General features: G+C 41.8%; 1 protein-coding gene across 50 annotated transcripts in view; it reads right to left on the bottom strand.

Annotated features, from left to right (window-relative positions):
- Positions 1-9238: 9238 nt before the first annotated feature.
- Positions 9239-14806, bottom strand: part of znf740a (zinc finger protein 740a) — a 32195-nt gene continuing 26627 nt past the window's right edge. For 25 of the 50 annotated variants that reach the window (XM_036950271.2, XM_036950274.2, XM_036950282.2 and 22 more), the window contains 3 exons: positions 13965-14048; positions 13374-13492; positions 9239-12691 (listed from right to left, as the gene is read on the bottom strand). In XM_036950271.2, the coding sequence (XP_036806166.2) occupies positions 12518-12691; positions 13374-13492; positions 13965-14048 (377 nt within the window). In that variant the 3' untranslated portion in view covers positions 9239-12517. The remainder of the gene's footprint in view (positions 12692-13373; positions 13493-13964; positions 14049-14806) is intronic. The other 25 variants (XM_036950286.2, XM_036950311.2, XM_090205620.1 and 22 more) reach the window with 1 other exon arrangement.

The following is a 14806-nucleotide window of genomic DNA, read 5'->3' as shown; positions in this document are numbered from 1 at the left end:
AAGAGGTCATCTTAATGGGAGATTTTAACATTAATTATGAAGACAAGTCTTGTAGGAAAACCCTCAAACGGATACCTTTGACCTTACACAGCTAGTTAAAGGACCAACCAGGGTGACTTGTTGCTCTAAAACACAGATTGATTTGGTGTTCAGTAATAAACCAGAGAGAGTGACTAAATCATTCAATATGGTTACTGGGCTATCTGATCATAATCTGACACTTATAGCCAGAAAGCTGTCTAAGAGCAGGTTTAACCTCTCTACTGTTAGAAAGCCGGATCAACTAAGAATACCTAAGAGTGAATTAAACTATTTTGAAAACGCAATTAAGGGAATTAACTGGAATGATCGCTTGTCCTATACAGACGTGAAAGCTGATAGTCAGGTTTTTCTATCCACAATCCAGACTGCAATAAATGGTTTCCTATAGTAAATCAAATCCAAACCTGGCCAAAAGAGAACTCTTCCTTGGCTAAATGAAGAAATCTGGAAATTGATGAAAGAATGAGATTATGCTCTAAAAATAGCCCTAAGATCCAAATTGGAGCATGACAGACGTAGGTTTACCATGTTGAGAAATAAGGTGATTAAAGAAATCAGACAGGCCAAGGCAAACTTTTTTATTAACATAATTGGTGAAGCAAAGGGAAATTCTAAATTGACTTTGGAGTATCTAATAAAGTTAACAGTGAAAGACCATAGTAACACTGCAAAAAGACTAGAAATCATGGTGAATAAAAATCTAACACAGGATGCAATCGAAATAGCAATAGCCTTCAATTCCTACTTTATTGACTCTGTCAGGGTACTGACACAGAACCACTCCACTGGTTTCTTGGGTTAAGTGCTAGTGAATGACGCTCAACCTGTCTTCATCATAAGGGAGGTTTCTGAGTCTAAGGTGAACAAGGTGATTAGCTCACTAAAGAACTCTAAAGCCAAAAATGTGTTTGGGCTGGACTCTACCTTTCTTAAAAACTACAAAGAGTCACTCGTTGGCCCCATTATTAAGGTCACCAACACGTCTATTGGTCTCGGGGTGTTTCCAAGAGTATGGAAGTCGGCCATAATAACGGCCATCTTTAAATCGGGCGACCCTGCTGACATGAGTAACTACAGGCCCATTAGTATACTACCTGTGGTGTCAAATGTTGTTGAAAAGTGTGTAGCAGAACAACTGATTGCCCACCTCAACAATAGCTCCTTCACATTACACTCCATGCAGTTTGGCTTCAGAGTGAAACACTCCACAGAAACGGCCAACTGCTTTCTTCTGGAAAATGTGAAGTCCAAGACGGACAAAGGGGGCGTTGTTGGGGCTGTGTTTCTGGACCTAAGGAAGGCTTTTGATGCTGTTAACCATGAGATTCTCATCACAAAATTGTCCAAGTTCAACTTTTCCCCCGATGCCTTGAGATGGATGAAATCATACCTTGAAGGCAGAACTCAGTGTGTCAGAGTGAGCAATGAGCTGTCGCCCACTCTTAGCTATGATGTGGGCGTGCCCCAAGGGTCAATACTGGGGCCCCTCCTGTTCAGCCTGTACATTAATGATCTGCCTTCTGCCTGTACTGGGTCTGAAGTTCAAATGTATGCAGATGATACAGTGATATATATGCATGCAAAGAGCAAACAACAAGCTGCACAAGAACTCACTACTGCAATGGTCCAGGTTACAAAGTGGCTCAGTGACTCGTGTTTGCATCTCAATGTGAAAAAAACTGTTTGCATGTTCTTCACAAAGAGGGCAACAGATGCTACTGAACCAGATGAACTGTTCAGATGAACTGAACTAGATGTTTTAAGTACCTTGGCATCATACTTGATTCCAACCTCTTTTAAAAAGCATGTGAAAAAGGTAATTCAGATAACCAAATTCAACCTAGCTAATTTCCGATTTATACTAAATTGTTTGACTACAGAGGTAGCAAAACTGTACTTCAAATCTATGATACTCCCCCACTTAACAGACTGCTTGACTAGTTGGGCCCAAGCTTTCTGTACAACATTAAAACCTATTCAGTCTGTCTACAAACAGGCTCTCAAAGTGCTTGATAGGAAGCCCAATAGCCATTATCACTGTTACATCCTCAGAAAGCATGAGCTCCTGAGTTGGGAAAATCTTGTGCAATACACCGATGCATGTCTTGTATTCAAGATCCTAAATGGCCTGGCTCCCCCTCCACTCAGTATTTTTGTTAAACAGAAAACCCAAACATATGGCAGCAGATCCACAAGGTCTGCCATGAGAGGTGACTGTATAGTTCCCTTAAGGAAAAGCACCTTTAGTAAATCCGCTTTCTCTGTGAGAGCTTCCCATGTCTGGAATACATTGCCATCAGACACACATAACTGCACCACCTATCACACTTTCACAAAATGTGTGAATACATGGCTAAAGGTCAATCAGATTTGTGAACATAATCCCTAGCTGTGTATTGCCGCTTTCCATGTTGTCTGTTGTCTGTAGCTTGTGAGGTGTGGAAACACTTTGTTGCTTTTATGAATTTTGTCTTGCTGCTTTTTGTTCTATGTTGCTCTGTCTGTATGCTGCGTCTTGCTTGTCCTATGTTGCTATGTCTGTATGCTATGTCTTGCTTGTCCTATGTTGCTCTGTCTGTATGCTATGTCTTGCTTGTCCTATGTTGCTCTGCGTGTGCTCACTGCTTAATGATTGTCTATATTGTAATTGTTTTTAATAACCTGCCCAGGGACTGCAGATGAAAATTAGCCGGCTGGCTAAAACCGGCACTTTTACTGAAACGTTGATTAATGTACCATGTCCCTGTAAAAATAAAATACACTCAAATCAGGTGTGCTTGTTCAGGGTTACAATATTGTAAGTCACTTATCCAGAGCAACTTACATTTTAATACTTGTCCTCCATTGGAATCAAACCAACAACCATGGAATTGCAAGCGCCATGCTCTTACCAACTGTGCCACACGGGACACCCATTAAGATGGCATTTAAAATGGTTGAAGTAAGGGTTAAGGTTAGGGTAACGGTAGGAGTTAATGTTAGGGTTTAGGGTCGTCCCAAGGATCCTGGATTGCGCTAACCATGAGAAGACGACCCTCATTCTCATTCAGAGATTCACCCCGTTTACCATCGATTTATGGTTTAATAAACGATGATGCTGCAGACTATTATTTTTTACAATATTCATTTTGATTTATAACTTTTTATTAGACTAATCTCAGCTGAAAGAATTGCTAAGAGGTCTATCAGTGAAAGTGCCTGCTCTCTTACGTTGTCCTAGTAAATGGCAAATATAACAACATGATGAACATGCATTGGCTATGATATCATGGTTTCAATACTGCAGGGAAGCAATCAGGAACCACAATACAATATGATATAATATATGCCATTTAGCAGACACCTATGTCCAAAGAGACTTAGAATCATGCTTGCATACATTTTGGTATGTGTGGGTAATTAAACAACATTTAGTTCCATCTCATGATTAGCCAATCATACAGCAGCTAGCCTTAATCACAGACACAATGGGACTAGTAGTTGGGGTAGCAGACAGTATTAGAGGCAATAACATTAGTTCCCCAGTAAGTAGGTGGTGTTAAGGCAGTCGTTTTTCAAGCTCTACAACACATGGAAAAAGCAGCAAGGGGTGTCATTTTCCCTTCAGTTAGGAATTTACACGGCTTTTAAAAGCATGTGAAGTTACAGTTCTCCATTAAGCTGACCTCTCTGCTCCCCCTCCATACACTAGTGTTGACCAGTCTAAATCATGGTTGAATTTGAAGCTAATGCACGCTCACTTTAAGATAACTCAGAGGGTTCTCTCACCAATCCACTATGTCACTGCTGAGTAAACAAGCTGACACTCATAAGTCTTTTCTAGATCAGGCACAGAGTGGTTGGTTGTTGATATACAGTGGGGTCTGAAATGATTGACACCCTTGATAAAGATGAGCAAAAATTACTGTATAAAATAAAGAATTCAAATACTGAGCTATGTTGTATGCAAAAAAAAAAGGGAAATGACATTATTTTACACTAATACAATTGATCAGAGAAAGATATTTTGGTTAACAAGTAATACATTTTCTCTCTAAAAGAGGTTGGGGTCAAAATTATTGACACGCCTATTTTCAATACCTCACCCTGCGAGGATAATGACACTGAGCCTTTTTCTAAAAGGTTTTATGAGTTGGAGAACACATTGGGAGGGATATTTTACCATTCCTCCATACAGAATCCTACCAGATCATTGATATCCTTTGTCTGCACTTATTGACTGCCATCTTCAATTCAAACCACAGGTTTTCAATGTTTCAATGATGGGAGATGGCCTTTGCAGAATGTTGATTTTGTGGCCAATAAAAATGTTATTTGTGGATTTTGATGTGTGCTTGGGGTTATTGTCTTGATGAAAGATCTACTTGCGTCCAAGTTTCAGCCTTCTGGCAGAGGCAACCAGGTTTTTGGCTAAAATGTCCTGGTGCTGGGTAAAGGTCATGATGCCGTTGACCATAACAAGGGCCCCAGGACCAGTGGAAGCAAAATAGCCCCATAACATCAAAGATCCACAACCATGCTCATGAATTCTCATTTTGACACCAAACCCACCACTGGTATTGTTGGCCAAAGAACTCTATTCTCATGTCATCCAACAAATGTAAACGCCTGTAGTTTGTTTAACGGCATTGGCACATGGAATGGAAAAAGTGCTTTGGTAAGATGACATGAAAAGAGCTCCACCCACCAGTGGTGGGTTTGGCATCAGTTTGGTGTCGAAATGAGAATGCATAAGCAGAGAAGAACCCAATACCTACCGTAAAATATGGTGGTGAAACTTGGCAGCAAGACAATAACCCCAAGCACACATCAAAATCCACAAAGAAATAGTTCATTGACCACAGAATCAAAATGTTGCTGTGGCCATCTCAGTCTCCGGACTTGAAACCCATTGAAAACCTGCGGTTTGAATTGAAGAGTAGCAGTCCATAAGTGCAGACTAATGGTATTAAGGATATTAAGGTAAGTTGACTGACATTCTCATTTAAAGCAACGACCTGGGGAATAGTTACAGAGGAGAAGAGGGGGTATGAATGAGCCAATTGGCAGCTGGGGCCGATTAGGTGGTCATGATGGTATGAGGTCCAGATTGGGAATTTAGTCAGGAGACCGGGGTTAACACCTCTACTGTTACGATAAGTGCCATGGGATCTTTACTGACCACAGAGAGTCAAGACACCCGTTTCACGTCCCGATCCGAAAGACTGCACTCTACACAGGGCAATGTCCCCAATCACTGCCCTGGGGCATTTTTTAGTCCAGAGGAAAGAGTGCTGGCCCTCCAACACCACTTCCAGCAGCATCTGGTCTCCCATCCAGGGACTGACCAGGACCAAACCTGCAGTGGGATGCAGGGTAGTATGCTGCCAGCCTAAGATCCCTCCCAATGTGTTTTCCAACAACTACAACATTTTAGAAAAAGGCTCAGTGCCATTATCCTCGCAAGGTAAGGTATCAAAATGTATTGAAAACAGGAGTGTCAATAATTTTGACCCCTGCCTTGTTAAACTAAATCTCTTTCTCTAAGCAATTGTATTAATATAAAATTATCTAATTTCCCCTTCTTCTTTTTTTAGCAATATAGCTCAGTAATTTAATGATTTATTTTGTAGTCATTTTTGCTCCTCTTTTCAAGGGTGATAATGTAGGATCACACTGTATGTCCATATGACCGAGCGCCGTTCTGTTTCCTTTTAAGTCAACATGATCTTTGGCCTAGATCTTCTGGGCCTTTGTGGCTTGACTTTCTCTCTCATCAAATTCCACAATCTCTTCCTATCTCATTTCACCCATTTGTGAAATGGACCAGATAGCTTTCTACTCTCTCATAATGTTTGGAGAATTTACAACTAACATGTTTTTATCTGTGTATTTTTGTGAGTGTGTGTAAATGCTGTCATGAAGCCACAGACCCCTCCAGGACATGTATCGACGAGCTTAAATATAATCTTTAATTACCACAGACAGTAACCATGGTGATACCGTGATAGATGACCTAGGGCCAATCACTGCAGTTACAGAGCTTCTGATTAATTTATTAATTAACCACTAAATGAGAGGCCACCCCTGGACCTCATGGTGGGAAGAGGGGTGGGGTGTCTGGGTCTGAGGTGCTTTTAAAGAATGACTCATGATTTATGACAGTGAGGGATCCTGGCTCGACCATTGGGAAAGGAAAGGAGGGTTTAACCCTTTCTAATTTCAGAAACGTCTGAAAGGTCCATGAGAATAGATAAATAAAAGCTTGATCAAAGTTCTAGAATCTTCCCCACGACAATATGCCAAATGTCCAACCAAACTGTCTGCAACCTTACCAGGTGTCTGTTATTTAGCGAACCTCTAAAAATAATACCCAGACACCTCCCACTGGGCACACACTGTTTGAATCAACATTGTTTCCACATCCTTTCAATTAAATTACATTGAACCAACGTGGAATAGACGTTGAATTGACATCTGTACCCAGTGGGCTGCTTTATGAAAAGACGCACACACCCTTCCCCCCTATCAGCAGACATACTCTCCCCTTAATCAGGAAGGCTCTGTGTTAAGTGCTCAGAGCTCCAGGGTGCTGTAAATTACAGTGTATGGCTGAACCCACGAGAAAGGGAGAGACAAAGGGATAGAGAGAGATATAGAGAGAGGGAGTGCCCTCTATGAGTGATGCCTCAGTGAGCTGGTTTCATTACAACCCCAAAAGTCTGAAAGCATTGCAGTCAGTGTTGAGGTCAACTGAGGTGGTGAGGCTTAAGATATCCTTGAGAAGGAAACAAAGAAAGGTGTGGCCTCAGGGGTATTCCAGAAAGCAGGATCAATGAGTTAGCAAGATCATTTTAGTTAGATCTCGAATGAACTCAGAAACCATGGAAACAAATACATTTTCCCCAACTAACCTTCTTTGTTGAAAGTTAACTCAACACTATCCTGAATATTATGGAATTTTCTGGAATAACCTTCTGCACACATACTTTATCACAGCACCGTACAATAAGGACCATTAAATTGGATGTTGGGGGCATTCCCAGGACATAATATACACTATATATACAAAAGTATGTGGACACCCCATTCAAATGAGTTGATTCAGCTATTTCAGCCACACCCGTTGCTGACAGGTGTATAAAATCGAGCACACAGCAATTCAATCTCCATAGACAAACATTGGCAGTAGAATGTCCTTACTGAAGAGCTCAATGACTTTCAACTTGGCACTGTCATAGGATGCCACCTTTCCAACAAGTCAGTTTGTCAAATTTCTGCCCTGCTAGAGCTGCCCCGGTCAACTGTAAGTGCTGTTATTGTGAAGTGGAAATGTCTAGGAGCAACAACGGCTCAACCGCGAAGTGGTAGGCCACACAAGCTCACAGAGCGGGACCGCCAAGTGCTGAAGCGCATAAACATTCTCTGTTGCAACACTCATTAACAAGTTCCAAAATGCCTCCGGAAGCAACGTCAGCACAATAACTGTTCGTCGGTAGTTTCATGAAATGGGTTTCCATGGCCGAGCAGCCGCACACAAGCATAAGATCATCATGCACAATGCCAAGCATTGGCTGGAGTGGTGTAAAGCTCGCCACCATTGGACTCTAGAGCAGTGGAAACGAGTTCTCTGGAGTGAGGAATCACGCTTCACCATCTGGCAAATCTGGGTTTGGCAGATACCAGGAGAACGCTACTTGCCTGAATTGCCAGTGCCAACTGTATGGTGGAAAAGGAGCAATGGTCTGGGGCTGTTTTTCATGGTTCGGGCTAGGCTCCTTAGTTCCAGTGAAGGGAAATCTTAATGCTACAGCATACAATGACATTGTAGACGATTCTGTGCTTCCACCTTTGTGGCAACAGTTTGGGGAAGGCCCTTTCCTCTTTCAGCAGGACAATGCCCCCGTGCACAAAGCGAGGTCCATACAGAAACGGTTTGTCGAGTTTGGTGCAGAAGAACTTGACTGGCCTACAGAACCCTGACCTCAACCCCATCGAAAACCTTTGGGATGAATTGGAACCCAGACTGCGAGCCAGACCTAATCGCCCAACATCAGTGCCGACTTCACTAATGCTCGTGGCTGAATGGAAGCAAGTTCCCGCAGCAATGATCCAACATTTAGTGGAACGCCTTCCCAGAAGAGTGGAGGCTGTTTTGGCAGCAAAGGAGGGACGAACTCCATATCAATGCGGCAGCATAGCCTAGTAGTTAGAGCATTGGACTAGTAATCAAAATGTTGCAAGATTGAATCCCCGAGCTGACAAGGTACAAAATCTGTCATTCTGCCCCTGAACAAGACAGTTAACCCACTGTTCCTAGGCCGTCATTGTAAATAAGTTGTTCTTAACGGACTTGCCTAGTTAAAGGTTAAATGAGGGAAAAAAATGAAAAGAAAAACAGGGCTCATCTGGGAGACTTTGGTCTCAGCAGTGACTCCCTATCAAAATGAAGGTGAATAAACAGACCTTTGAGTAGGACACCCCTGACTAACGCCCTGCTTCAGTCCTTCTCCTCCTCCCTGCCATCTCATTATGTTCAGCCCTCCTCTGCAGGTGTTGATTGTTTGAGGGGGATGTGGGGTAAAGGACCAAGGTCAGTGTTTCTGGGGAAATACATTCAAAAATAACTTCCTGATCACAAACACGGTTTAATTGAACCCAAGGCGGGCCATTTAATTTGACAAGAAATGGGTTGCAGTTATATCAACTACGCCTTTCGAATTCATGCCAACACATGAACACCAACTACTGCTTGGTATAGGCTCTCTAGAGGACGCCACAAGTCGTCCCAGTTACATTTTAGGATCAGCATCAATGTTTTTTTTTATTATATCAGGCCCAATGAAGAGTATATAACTAAGCATAGCAATGTTTCAATAAAACACCAAAGAACAAATTATTCTATCCAGACAGAGGTGCCATATTACCCCGGTCCCAGGTCAGGTTTGTGCTCTTGCCAAGTCCATTGCTCATTGTCAAGCCAAACATGCTTGGCATGACACTAACATGCTTGGCATGACAAGTTGACATGATAGCACATACCGGGACTCAGGCTAGTCAGTGTCATATTGTAGATTCCTGATAATCATTCTGTGTTCATCTCATATTTCCTCTCAACTTTGGCACCCTCCTGAGGACACATATGCATACACTCACCATCACGCCATCGATCCTAGACAGGACTGTCGGGATTAAAAACAGACACAAAACTCACGTCTTTTACAAAGTCTTTTTATTTCAGCATAATGGTAAGAAGCCTCTCCCCTTACTCCATACAATTAAAACTAACTGGATCACAAGGTTTATTTCATTTATTTTTGATGCACTTATTTTGCCTACACAAAAGAATAATCAATATAAGATCCCATCTTAACTGGAGGACCAGAACTGCATGCAAGACTAACAGAGAAAAATAAAAGGCTAACCTGTGATAGCTACTGTAGATGCTGTTGCTTACCTCTAGCAATATCATTTACTACAAATAGAAGGGGATTTGTATGAAAACAGTCATTGTCTTGAGGTACTACCACCTCTAAATGTTTAAATTACTAGATGCCCTGGGCTCTCAACACAGTACTGATCCAAATGGTTCTGTCCATCTTCTTTGTCAAGTTGAGGAGTAAGAGGCTCTGTCTAAAGACTAAAATCTAGTACTGATTTAAAAAAGAAAAATATCCATATTCCATGTTTTTTTGTCTTTTGTTTTTATCACTCCAGTGTTTACAATACTTTCAGAAATAAAATAAAAAAAGGTCCTTGAAACATTAACAGAATCGTCAAATGCGATGGGGAAGAGAGAAGAGCTCTTCTCTAAATCGCTCCATCCTTTGTCTGATGCTTAGAAGAAAAAAACATTTCACTGTATTAACTGATCAGACAAAAGAGATTCTATTGCATTTTCACCATAAGATTGATAACAATACTTAAAAAGACAAGAACATAGGGATTTAAAAGTTCATGGCAACCCGCCTTGCCCTACGGCCTCACTGGTGGGCAGTCGTGGTCACTGGTGGCATTTCCCCCACATTTCTTAGGGAATGGGCTTGCCAAATCATACAGTAAGCTGGAGTCTCTTAACCCTGGTACTAGGAGGCACCTGTGTTTGCTGGATGGCATCCTCTAAATCACTCAGGCATAATTGAACAGTTCAATCTCTTAACTACTGCCGACTGTACATCGCAACATTTCTGGAATATACATACGGTATTACTAAATAAACAAAGGTACATTGTTTCACTAACAGTAGTAGCATGGTGATATAGAGAAACATGAATTAAATTCAATGATTCGGTTGAAGTGAAGTCCAGCACACACAGGGAGTCCTCAGGGCCAAGTTTCAGAGAGCCTCTCCTAGGCTGCTCTACTAGTCCAGACAGGCTGCTGGGGAACACCGCCAACAGACCCACTGACTAACCCACATAGAAATAGATAAAATGTCAGAGTAGGTAGACATTAACTAGAGCATCTCCGTGCTCTGTAACCATTACAATTAGAGGGGGTAAACCACAGACATGTTTAAAAGTTTGTTACATGTTACAGAGTCATTCATTACAATATCATTTAGCACTACATTGATTATTTAAGAGTCAGATCTTATTTGGGTTAAGGCTAACCCCAGAAAGAACATAACACAAATCCTTTATACACACACATACCCCACATAACTCAGGAAAAGGCATTTGTTAGTGTGTAGTGAAGCAATTGCTGATTTAGCTATGACAAAATGATCGATATGGCCTGTAGCTGGCCAAAGCACTGCCTGACTGATATTAGCACTATTAGCATCTCACTGGAATTGTCAAACTCCCAGGGTTACTGAATGATTACACAAGGGGTTACATTATTAACAATAATAACCAGCACTATATCAATTATCTCAAAGAACAGAGGAAGGATTTGCCAATGGCACTATAAGCCTATGCCTTATAGTGCCATTGCAGTAAGCAGTGTTCTATAAGGTTGACAGCTTTGGAAAAATATACCCCGCTTGTAAAAGGCAGTGGCAGTTCCTTATAATCGTATAATAATAATTAAACCATTAATTCAAAAAACAAAAAGGCAAATGAATAAAATACAAAACATATAAAAAATAAGCACGCTCTAAGGCCACAAGATTTTGTATACCTCCTGCTATCCTCTCAACATGAGGATCTGTACAAACACAAAGTAATGGGACTTGCTGAAGCTGCCATCTTGTGCCGTTGTTTTCCACGTACATCTGTAATGGAACTGAGCGTGAAAGAGCCTGCGATCTTCTCACATAGACCTCCTGTACATACGTACACCGTTAAAGGGTGTAATGGGAATTGGTAACGCCGTCATCCTGTCTGTGCCACTTCCTGAGTCATCAGCACATCCTCTATCCAATAAAACATCCTCTGACCTGACCCTTCACCTTTGACCTGTTAGGACGTCCTCCACTTGCTTATACCGTCCTAAATTAACTATATGGAACCCCTTTTTCTTTAACAGTTCTGACACCTGTACCAGTCTGACAACTTCTCCTTTTTCCCCCCCCTTCACAAACTACATGTTCTACATTTTCCACAGACATCCTCTGTTGTATATTGTTATATATTCATGTATATATATATATATATATATATACACACACACACACATTCATCATTACCAGGTTGTAACGACAAACAGTAACCCCACCCTCCCCAAGAGTACCACCAAGTGCACAAACAATAAACCTAAATAATACAAAACTTAACTTTGAGAAAGGATCTGATATATTAAGAACAAACTAGACTAACTATCGAAGGAAACTCGCTCTCAAAAGACGACAAAACACAACAAATAAAAACAGGTAACTGCTAAAATAAAGGAAACACCAACATAAAGTGTCTTAATAGGGCATTGTGCCACCACGAGCCAGAGCAGCTTCAAAACACCGTGGCATGGATTCTACATGAACTCTAGTGCAGGGATGCGACACTGTTCTTTCACAAAAAATTCCATCATTTGGTGTTTTGTTGACGGTGGAGGAAAAATCTCTCTCGGGCGCCGCTCCAGAATCTCCCGTAAGTGTTCAATTGGGTTGAGATCTGGTGACTGAGACACACACACACACACACACACACTTTAAACCCCTATGCACCTTTGAGACTCGTTTCAAAGCCACAGATCTCTCCTTCTAGTCATAGGAGCTAAAATAAGGGACAACTGAGCATTTTCACACATGACCCTAAGCATGATGGCATGTTAATTAAGTCAGGAACCAAACCTGTGTGGAAGCACCTGCTTTCAATATACTTTGTATCCCTCATTTACTCAAGTGTTTCCTTTATTTTGTCAGTTACCTGTATTTGTCCCTCTGTCATAGTAACCTCAGGACTGGAGCTGCAGGATCAGTCTTTGCCAGAGTGTGGCCACTGAGCGCAGGGCTGCGTGACAAAGACCCTGTGGCAAGTCCTGTCTCTCTGTGGAGGTGGTAGTCGTGTATGTGTGTAAGTGTATGGAGGGACGATGGGGGTGGGGGGAATGTCAGTCAGACAGCCAGCCGACCAGGAGGGGGGTGCAGGGGGCTCCAAGTTGGTGGAGCAGGCGGGGGCTCCTGGGAGTAAGGGCGGGGCTCGCAGCACGGCTGGTTCTCCACCTTGGCCACACCCCTGCCCTGGCACAGCCGTCGATGTCGAAGCAGCCGGTCCGTCCGCGAGAAGTTCTACAACACAAACATAGAGAAGGATTTATTCAGCATTCATTTCAAAAAACAGATGAGTGTGTGGACACATGCCCAATACAACTAAACCCACTGTGTCTGTTTGGTCAAATGGGACTTTCTCGTGCATGGAGGCTCGTGTGCGCCTGTCAGAGTACGTGCACACATTATCTTACCTGCTGGCACTGCTCATACGGAGAACACTGACACGGGCAGGCATCTGTTTGTGTTGGTATGTGTCACTGTGTGCATCACCAGTGAGATACGTTATCTTACGTGATGGCACTGCTCGCCCTCAAAAATAACTTTTCTAACCTGGTAGGGCACATCTTTGCTACAAGTGCTGCATAGGTATGATGCGTGCCTGTATCAGTATGTATGTGTGCTTCTGTGATAACAGTCTGCTATGAGCTGGCACTGCTCACCCTGCGACAGATGTTTTGTGACGTAAGAGGACATTTCCATGTGGGTCCACGTGTGCATGCGTTCCTCAGTACCAGCACGTAAGGCGTGTTCTGTTATGTGCTGGTACTGCTCACACTGAGAAGGTATCTTTCCAATGCGGGCGGCCGTGTGTGTGTATGTGTACATGCCTGGGTGTGTGTGTGTGTGTCTAAGTGTGTGTGTGTGTCTAAGTGTGTGTGTGTGTGTGTGTCTAAGTGTGTGTGCGCGCAAGTTCTCTTACCTGCTGGCAGCGCTCACACTGATAAGGCTTCTCTCCGCTGTGGACACGCTTGTGTCTCTCCAGATGGTAACGCTGGATAAACCTCATGTCACACATGTCACAAGCAAAAGGCTTCTCCCCTAAAAGAGCACACAAACAGATTCATCACATCAAATCCACAGAGTCCAACCACAACAAACTGTATATGATTTGCTCTTACTAAAGTCTCCTGGTTACATTAACTGCATCTACAAATGTTTGTTAAAGTGATGGGAAACTAGGTTTCTTTAGTTCTCATGACAAAACTAAGTCCATTTCTGGACAGGAATTAAGCATGATAGGAAACTACACTTCCGGTAACATTTTAAGATGTTTTGTCATCAACTCATTATGTGTAGATTAGAGTGGAATCTCCGTTTTTGTATAAAAAAAAAAGATGATATTCATCATACCAACTCGATTGCCCCTGAAACGTTTTACTTGATAGTTTGAGGCTGGTTCAACATCCCATCAAATGACTTGACAATCCAAACTCGAGTTTGTTGTGGTCGTATTTGTTTTGATTAAAAATAGCCTTTCTTGGGGATAAGGGTATGGTAAATGGGCGCATACCCGTATGAGTGTGGCTGTGTCTCTCCAGGTGGTTACGCTGTATAAACCTCATGTCACACATGGGACAAGCATACGGCTTCACCCCTATACACACACAGAGCAATACATTAGCTCTCATTCTCCAATGTGTACAAACAAAACTTAAAGAGCTCAAGCTAGCTCTACAAACACTATTCGTGGAGAGAAAAGTTGGCTACCATAAGCATGTTACAATTACAGTAAGTGCTTTTTGTCATGTCACAATGTGGACAATCTATTACAAGGATGTGAAGATGCTGCAATCTAACTTGTTTTATCAGCTCAAATGAAGACTACTTTTGATATTTCAATTGTTACATCAAAAAAACACGAGTAGCTAAATATGAACAATCAACACATGCAATTGTGAACTAATTGTGAACTAAGCACCGAATTAAAGTACATAATAAAATCTGGAATTGTGTGTCAATAAAGCCATTGCAGAATGCATTATCCGACCACAAAATAACTGGCTCGAAAGCCAAATATCGTAAAGTAAATATCACTAAATAACGTACCATGTGTGTCAACATCGAAAACGAACCATTTCACAATGTTAGTTGTAGTTACAAGTTAACAGAAATGTACACTAAACTATCATTGTCTAGCTAAGTAGCTAGACAATCTCTCACAAGCCTAAAACGCCACCTTGTTTTAAAATATAAATGATTTAAGCCTACATGGAAGTGCCTGGTCAAGACATGTTGGAAACATTTCATTATTCTAATAAATGATGTATTCATTATCTTGACATCCAAATGATAAATTCGCAATTAGCTGAAGATCTTTAGGGGTCTAGCTTTAAAACGGCATTTCTTAAACAG

This window comes from Oncorhynchus mykiss, chromosome 17, assembly GCF_057628025.1.
Source record: "Oncorhynchus mykiss isolate SJ-2025 chromosome 17, ASM5762802v1, whole genome shotgun sequence".
Taxonomy (NCBI): Eukaryota; Metazoa; Chordata; class Actinopteri; order Salmoniformes; family Salmonidae; genus Oncorhynchus; species Oncorhynchus mykiss.
This window is presented reverse-complemented; position numbering and strand designations above follow the sequence as displayed.